General features: G+C 34.7%; 1 protein-coding gene across 2 annotated transcripts; it reads left to right on the top strand.

Moving 5' to 3' along the window:
- The first annotated feature begins 201 nt into the window (after window positions 1-201).
- LOC100116879 (NFX1-type zinc finger-containing protein 1) lies at window positions 202-9,365 on the top strand. Of its 2 annotated transcripts, none has more exons than XM_031928887.2 (16): window positions 202-645; window positions 909-1,017; window positions 1,121-3,470; window positions 3,555-3,831; window positions 3,922-4,421; window positions 4,499-4,819; window positions 4,881-5,180; window positions 5,265-5,429; window positions 5,525-5,788; window positions 5,974-6,202; window positions 6,279-6,438; window positions 6,521-6,632; window positions 6,703-6,920; window positions 6,992-7,269; window positions 7,410-7,786; window positions 7,877-9,365. In XM_031928887.2, the coding sequence occupies exons 1-16, from the start codon at window positions 606-608 to the stop codon at window positions 8,270-8,272; spliced, it is 6,096 nt and encodes a 2,031-aa protein (XP_031784747.1). In that variant the 5' UTR covers window positions 202-605; the 3' UTR covers window positions 8,273-9,365. The 2 variants fall into 2 exon arrangements, with proteins under 2 accessions (XP_031784747.1, XP_031784746.1); XM_031928886.2 differs by having other exon boundaries at window positions 329-645; window positions 1,088-3,470.
- Window positions 9,366-9,420: the final 55 nt, after the last annotated feature.

Consider the following 9,420-nt stretch of genomic DNA (forward strand, 5'->3'; position numbering starts at 1 on the left):
AGTTTTCTGTATTCAGTACAAAAATACGTTTCGCCCTAGATAATAGTCAACTCTAGAAGTTGATTCAATGAGTTCACGTACAATTTACAATAATTGTTATTCAAAAATTGACTGAAAATACTGAACTCCCGTATACCACCAATGTAAACAGAGACTTTGTTGACGCCATGTTTCTTAATTCCCGAAGCTGTCGCTTGTATCGCATTGCAACTTTTAACTCCCAATATACTCTTCATTAGTGAGTAATTTTTATAGTTATATAGATATATTATACAACTGATCAATATTACTATAACTGAGCTTTCGGCCCTGTTCCCCGCCAGGCCATATAGTTCTAGAATCTATAGGGGCTTCTGCGTTTCTTCGATAGTAGCGCGAAACGAAACAGTGGAACACAGACACGAACGCGATCGTATTTTGTCATCGCCGTGCGTTGCAGCTTGCAGCTAACGTGGACGTGGACGCCGGTGGGTAGATGTTCACTTTTAGCCGTTATTCAACAGCTTTATCAACTACTTATATACAGTGTAAGAAAAAGATATTATTCGAGCGGAGAAAGGATTTGCTAAAATCTGGCAAAAAGTGCGTCAAAACGAAAATACGACATGAATAAACCTACGAGCTCCGAGGAACCGCCCAATAATGGTATGCAATTGAGTTATATTTTATAAACATTACGCTTCGTACTACTCATATTTGTGACTTATAAGGATTGTATGACGCAATGTCGTAACTTTGCACTACCGAGATAAGTCTTATCGCTGATTTTATTCACTTATGTTACTAATTGTATTTTACTTTCGGAAATACTTTATATCTGTAATTTTCATAAAAACTTGTATATTGTTATTTTTATATCTTATTAATTTTTATATTTAATATAAAATAATTAATCTTTTGTTTTTTAGGCAACAATATGCATTCTAAACGGAAGAAACATAAAACAAAGAACAATGGATCTGAGCAATCTGATGAAAGACCACAGGAAGCTCAAAATTCAAGGGGCAATGAAAAATAGTAAGTTCCATCCAAATATACATTTGCATTTAAAATACGAACTATTAACTATAATTATTTTTTGTATTAGTTTATTGTATTTGACTATTTTGCTATTTTACAGTGCTCAACAGCAAGAACAAAATAATACTAAAAGGCACAAACATAGTTATCAGACCTTCAATAACAATCATCAAAGTGTAAAAGATAATCCCAACTTAAAATATCAAAGGCAACGTGACAGCAAAAATACTAACATAAACCATAGTTTCCACAGTAATAATAAGATGAACGAAACGCAGTTTCATTTTAATTATCTACACGATTTGAGTGAAAAGGACAGTAATAGACTCATGCTAATATTGGCATCAAAAAAGGATGACTTCGAAAAATTTCTAGGAGATGTCCCAGCTCAGCTCATGGCCATCACATTAAGAGTCTTAAATAATGTATGCCATGCAAATTTTATAGAAATCTTGTCTGGTAGTATTTTGTGCCATGCTTGTTCTGAAAAATTTCTAACAAGATTAGAGAATTATTTAGTTAAACTGCCTTTTGAATCAGAAACCGATAAAATAAATAACCATATCTATTATGATGATATAAATAGATTTTGGACTGAGCTTACAGAATTATTTAAAAAACTTATGGAACTTTTACCAAGTAAAGCTTGTGATGGATTGAGGTCTATCTTAGAAAAAATTGGAATGATTTTTCAAACTATTGAAGTCCATCGGAAAGATTACAAAATTGAAGAAAGTATCAAGAATGCTGCCATAAATTTATTTGAAGAATTAAAGGCAGAAACAAAAAGAATTGAAGCAAAAAATGAAATTCCTAGAAAGTATAATTCTGTAGATTTAGAAAACGAAGATCCACCTGGTAATTTTAGAGATCTAAGTATAATACCAACTATGGAGGATATAAATAATGATAAGCCTTTCATCAGAAAATGCAAAATAAATCAGCCTTATAATTCAGTTGACCATTATTTGGATGTCCAATATCGTTTATTGAGGGAAGATTTCATATGCCCCCTACGCAATGGGATAAATGAATATTTAGATCCAAAATCACAGAAAAATCGCAATAGTGATCTTAGGATTTACAAAAAAGTAAAACTCGAAGCTCCAAGAATCCATGAGGATACTGTTGGCATTACTTTGTGTTTTCAAAATATACACAATGTAAATTGGCAACAGTCAAAACGACTAATATACGGTGCTTTGTTACTTTTAAGCAATGATAATTTCAATAATATTCTGTTTATGACTGTTGCTAATCGTGATGAGAAGGAGCTTATGAACGGTCGCATTTTAGTAGAACCATGTGAAGGAACACATGTTACAGCACAAATGTACAATACTACATTTGTAATGTTAGAATCAAAAATATATTTTGAGCCATATTGGGCTGTTTTGAATGCCATTAAATATATGCATGAAGATAATTTTCCAATGAAAAATTATCTGATTAATGCTGACAACTCAATTAAACTACCAGTTTATCTAAGGAATGTGTTAACACTACATTATAAAGGCTTTGAACTTCCAGTTGCTTTTGATAAAAAGTGGCCAAATGCTAATGAACTAGAGTTGGATGAATCACAACTGAAAGCTTTCCGAAATGCTCTGACTCAAGAATTTTCTTTAATCCAAGGACCACCCGGTACTGGAAAAACTTTTATTGCTTTGGAAATAGTTCATACACTGTTAGCGAATAGTGAGGATTGGAAAAAGCATGGCCCCATTGTTGTTGTATGTTTAACCAATCATGCTTTAGATCAATTTTTAGAAGGAATACTTGAACATACAAATTCAATAGTCCGTATTGGGAGTCGTTCAAAAAGTGAAAAATTAAATCCATATACATTAAAAGAAAAAAAAAAAGCTGTTAGAATAGAGAGAGGAAATTGTTCGACTTTTTTGATGAATGAAACCAAACGCAGATTGGAGAGAATTTTAAAGTCTATAACAGAAACACAATTACATGTACAATATTTAAAAATACCTAAAGTAATTGTACCTTTTAAACTTCTTATAGAATATTGCAATGACATGGTGTTACAAAATCTTGATAACAATAGGAATTTGATTCGATGGCTTGTTAAGGTGGACTTAAAACCAGGCTCACGTATTCTTCAACCTTTTAGTATCAGTCAAAGGGCAAATGCTATCGTTAATGATTGTGAGCAAATGGCAAATATTCCTGAGTTTGGGAGATATCAAAACAGTCATATGGATGATAAGTTAGATATTGATCACACGTTTGAAATTAGCGATTCTATAAGGCCATTTTTTCCAATAGAAGAATTAAACCATTCAATCACAGAAGTTCGTCAACAGATATTTGATCACAAAAATAGACGAGATTTTGTCAACTTAATGCCTCATGAGGTACAAAGAATAAAATTTCAGAAAAACTCTTGTTACAGACGTCTTGCTACATTAAACAATGAGAAAGCGCGGATAAGTGTTAGTATACAATAAATTTTATTCATTAAAACTAATAAAAATATAGCTTATTAACCAACGTAAAAAATGTTTTTTATTTTTCAGCAAGAACTTGAAAATCATCCACTATTAAACGAAAATCGAACTCCATCTAATAATTTATGCTGGGAAAATTATTGGGGCTGGGTGAGGCATTGCTATGAATCAGCTATAAAAAGATTAGCTGAACTTGAAGAAGAATATCGTCAGGTTCGTTTGCAACTCAACGAAGCTAAGCAATTGGTTGATTTAGCTACGCTAAAACAGCACAAGGTAGTCGGACTTACGACGACTGGCGCCGCTAAACTGTTTTCGACTTTACGAGAACTTCGTGCTCCCATAGGTAACTATAAATAAATAACTACAAAAGTTATTCGTCTATAATATTTTTTTTTCAATTTATCATGGCGATTTATACCTAATAATTTTTCAGTACTGGTGGAAGAAGCTGCTGAGATACTTGAATCACACGTTGTTTGCTCTTTGACTAAAAATTGTCAACAAGCAATTCTCATTGGAGATCATAAGCAATTGCAACCGAAAGCATCAGTATATAAACTCGGTAAAGATTACAATTTGAATATATCACTTTTTGAACGAATGGTTAGGATCAGAGGAGACTGCGCTCAATTGGCGCACCAGCATCGAATGCGCCCACAGTTTGCAAAGTTACTTACACCGTCGATCTATGAACAGTTATATAACGACAAGACTGTGTTTAACAGGCCCAATGTTCTAGGACTGAATAAGAATTTATTCTTTTTGAATCACAGTAATCGCGAACAATCTCATAACAACGAGGAAAGTTGGGTAAATAAACACGAAGTAGAATTTTTAGTGGCATTTGCTAGACACCTTGTTCTACAGGGTTACAAACCTATGGATATCACCATACTCTGTACCTATACAGGACAGTTATTTGCTTTTATGAGGGTAATCACGCTAGAACATTTAATTCTTTAAATATTTCTTTGTTCAAAATAAGCATCATTGTATTTATTTATTTTTAGGAAAAAGATCGATACATATCGATACTCAGATACGTGCGCATAACAACGGTAGACAACTTCCAGGGCGAAGAAAACAAAATCATTCTTTTATCGCTGGTGCGCAACAACGGAGAAGGAAACGTCGGTTTTCTCAAGCAAGAAAATCGTGTCTGTGTTGCTTTGTCACGTGCCAAAGAAGGTCTATACATTATGGGTAACATGGACGATTTGTTGGTGAAAAACGACATCTGGCCGAAGATCAAGGGTGTATTGGAAGAAGAGAAAGCCATAGGTGACGTTCTGGAATTGCGATGCCAAATTCATCCGGATCAGTTGATCTTAGTGAGTATTTGATCACTTATTCATTTATTTTGAACATTGTTAAATTTTTTGCTATTTGAAGGTAAAAGATGCTAGCGATTTCCAAAAATCTCCGGAAGGCGGTTGCTCGAAGATGTGTGAAGTCGACATGCCGTGCGGACATCGATGTCTGAGCGTTTGTCATACACGTGATCGAGAGCATAAAGAATTCGAATGTAGAAAAAAATGTCTAAAAACCTGCCCACACAATCATCCTTGCACACTGATTTGCTACGAGGGATGCAAAGCCTGTGAAGTTAAAGTAGAACGTGAACTTAAATGTGGGCATACTGTTCAAATGTTATGTTCCGACGATCCGGATAAATTTAAATGCAAAACTCTGGTATTTGTTTCTATATGCATCCACTGTGATAACTAGAAAAATATTTTATTTACGAAATTGTTTCAAATATTGCAATTATTTTAGATCAAAGTTATCCTACCTGCTTGCAAACACGAAACTGAAAAACCGTGTCATGTAGAAATCGAGGAATGCAGATGCACGCATCCTTGCGACGTTCGTTTAGGTTGTGGTCACACCTGTACACTTACTTGTCACGTTGATGCTAACTTAGATCCGGACCACATTGAGGTGTATATAATATTTTTGAGCAGTTTTGATCTTTTGAAATGTTTTTTTTTCAACTACTACTTTTCAAAATTTTGATTAAACATAATTATTTACAGTACAAATGTACGAAAAGCTGCGCAAAAAATTACGAGGGTTGCGAGAACAATCACCCATGTAAGAAACGTTGCTTCGAAGTATGCGGCCTGTGCCCCATACCGGTAAAAAAGATTCGATCGTGCGGACACTATTACACACAGATTTCATGCGGTATCGATATTGAAAAAAACAAATGTTCGAGGCCTTGCAAGGGAAAGATACCGAGCTGTGGGCATAACTGTAAGCTGAAGTGTTCTGATCCTTGTGGAAACTGTGAAGTGATGGTAAACAAATGTTGACAATTTATTTGTTGAGATTATTAACTTGAAACTATATATTGTTGCGACCAAGCCCGAACGTGGCTGGATTCTTGGCATTCGAATCGCGCAACGTTCATGCTCGGTCACAACAATATTCTTTTTTGATCACTAAAAATCTGCAAATTCCCGAGTTTAAAATTTTACTGCAGGTTGAAAAGGATAGTTTAGGGTGTGGTCACAAAGTTAAAGTAAAATGCAGTGAAGATGCTACACCTTCTAAGTGTGACGGAGCCTGTCCTAAAATACTGCCATGCGGTCATCAGTGTATAAACAAATGCAAAGATCAGTGCACTGTATCGTGTCAAGTTATGGTTAGTCTCAATCAAACTGGATTGTGTGGCCACCTTTTTGAGGTGCCCTGCTTTTTACAGAAAAGTGGCAAGTATTTTAAAAAGTTTTTAATTGTTTACCTATTAATCGATCAATTTTATTAATTTTCGTTACTACTAAGTAGATCCAAAATCTGCAAATTTGTTACAATACTGCAATAAACCGTGTCGCATTCAGTTGGCATGCGATCATTTTTGCAAAGGAAATTGTGGAGATTGCGGACAGGGGCGTATACATGTGTTTTGTGGTGAACCGTGTGGCTTTCCTCTCGTCTGTGGACACAAGTACTACTATAAAAATTGATTATTGTGAATTTTAATGGTTAAACTTCTTGCAACTTAAAAATATATAATGTTTTTTTTTAAGATGCAATGAACCGTGCAGAGAAGAATGCAAACCGTGTAAAAAGAAGTGTGAATTACGATGCTGTCATAGCAAATGCAATAAGAAATGTGGGGAACCATGTAATCCATGTGTAGTAAGCAAATTTAGATTATCTGTTACTATTAATTTTAATGATTTAGTTACAAACTTTTTTTCCATTACAGGAACCTTGTACATTAGGGTGTGAGCACAAAAAATGCAAGAAACGTTGTTCGGAATTGTGCGACATTGATCCGTGCAATGAACCATGCAAAAAAAAGTTGAAATGCGATCATTTTTGTGTTGGATTCTGTGGCGATCCCTGTCCGCCGTTGTGCCGAATATGCGATGAAAAAGAGTTGATGTCAGTTTTCTTGGGCAGAGAAGAGGAACCCAATGCAAGGTATACATATATAATTCACAAAAATAAGTTGATTATGAGTTGCTACATTACAAAATATTACGTTGTTTCAGGTTTGTATTTTTGGAGGATTGCCGTCATTGTATAGAGAGCAACGATCTTTCTGAATGGCTTAAGCAAGATAACGAGTCTATTAAAGTTAAAAGATGCCCACGGTGTACAACGCCCATAAATAAGTGTGCTCGTCTTATAAATCAAATAAAAACAGATATTAACAATGTCCAACTTGTGAAAAAAAAAGTATTTAGTGGTAAATACGGTGACTTACAAGCTGTACAAAAACAGCATCATCTGGCTATAAGACATCTGATGAAAAATCCGATTCTTGCAGGTATTTAACTAAAATACTTAATTAAATAAACACATTGTTTTAATTAATTGCTGTATCGAATCGGTCTATTTTTCTCTAAGTATTCATATTTTAACTGTTTAAATTGTTTTCCAAATCAAACCTTAGTTTTTGAATTTTAGTACATCCAGAATTAAATGAAGTATTAAAAGATTTGCACCAGAGAACAAAAGTTGTAAGTCGATACAAAAGATATCAACACTTAAATGCTCAAGAAATAGATGCCTGCAGAGTTGTTTTGGATATCATACGCAATGTATTCGAAATATTATCCTCAGTCCAACACATAGATATCCCCAAGAAATTAAACCAGAATGATTTACGCATTAGGCTTAAATTATCTTCATTACTCACCAAGAAAAATGGTAAAATCATCAAATCGTATGAGTTTGTACTACCACAATTGCAAGTAATTTTGTATTCCATCCCACGAACATTTCGAATTCCTAAGCAAAGACTTAATGACATTCAACAAGAGCTCTTGCGCTTGGAATACATGGTAAGGCTTTCTTAAGAGATAGGAATAGCATATGAGTTTATTTGGACATATGAGATCAACGCAAATAATTAAACACAATAATTTTTTCAGATTAAAGTTTGCAACCTTGATGCTAAAAATTGCACTTCCAACGTACCTTCGATGGATCAGAATAAGTTTCATGCTGTTATGACAAAGCTTGCAGCACCTAAAAGATTTGATGCAACGTTGGAGTCCGAAGTATTGGAGAGTATTAAAAAATTGAATGATGAGCAACTAGTAGCTCTCGAGCGACGTATGATTGTACAAGCGATGGGTTTCAAGCAGGGTCACTGGTACAAGTGTCCTAACGGACATCCTTATGCGATAGGCGACTGTGGCGGTGCGATGCAAGTTGCCAAGTGCAACGAGTGTGGAGAAAATATTGGCGGCACTGGTCATCGTTTACTGAGCGGTAATCAGCTAGCAAGCGAAATGGACGGCGCTGCAAATCCAGCTTGGTCTTAGTAAGGAAACGTCTAATCCATATATCAAAATAAACAACTATATTTAAATTACTCAAGATAGATTTTATACAGTAGCAGTAGGATATTTTATATTAGATGAATTCTCATTTTGTGCGATAAATTATCTTACGATAATTTTTTTATTTTGATACGATCTTTTTTGATTTATACAACTATTTACGTCTTACAGTCTGCATTATTTTATAAGACTGTGCCAATTATGCATTAGATTGTACTTGATTTAAATTTAAAATTTCAGGAAAATAAGATACCGCTTATATAACACTTTGTCCGTAGTTTGGCTTTAGTGTCAAAGTAGCCCTAAATAATGTCAACATTTTAATTTAAATTATGGGAGCACAGTCTGATTTTATTTGCATGAAAATTACGTAGATTATAGGGTGTTGTCTTTCGTTTTAATCGTTGATCATCCATGTATTAAAAAAAGACCAAACTAATTTATTAAATGGCGAACGCGCTTTTGTTCTCGAATCCTCAAAAACAAAGACGGCACGATTCCCAACCGACACCTCAAAATGAGTCACATGTGTATCTACTATACTACAACCGCTCAAAGAAAGAAATACTCCGCTTGCGAGAGCAGGAAGAAAAAGGAAGAGAAAAGGCTTCAACTGTCGTTGCTACCCACGTATTTTTTGTAAAGTCAAGTATGTTTACCGGGAGTAGAGAAAAAAGGAGGTGGAGGAAAGATTGTTTTTGGAGTCGTGCTGCACGTGTTTGCAGTCATCGCGCGCTTACACATCAGGGAAAACAAAGCCACGCGCGTGTTTAAATTCGAACCGGCCACAACGGCGGGAGGATCGGCGCACGCGCATTGCGCTGCGAGTACTGTTATAATTATTATGGAAAAATGGATGAGGTGTTTTCTGTAGCTGGAATCGTGACTGTAATTTTTGCTGTGTTCAGGCGTTGAGCTGTGGGAAAGTATGTATAATGTTCCCGTGTATTTTTTATGATTTATTCATTCAAAAAATTGCGCGAACGAAGAATTGTTTCAATAATGCTGGTCGACTAATTTTTTTAACTACATGAATGTACGCAAAAATTTTGAATAAAGAATATTACATTTCTACTTAAGAATGTGTTGTTAATTACATCTTCGAATATTCAGACCGTATAATATATTGC

Source organism: Nasonia vitripennis, chromosome 4 (genome assembly GCF_009193385.2).
Source record: "Nasonia vitripennis strain AsymCx chromosome 4, Nvit_psr_1.1, whole genome shotgun sequence".
Taxonomy (NCBI): domain Eukaryota; kingdom Metazoa; phylum Arthropoda; class Insecta; order Hymenoptera; family Pteromalidae; genus Nasonia; species Nasonia vitripennis.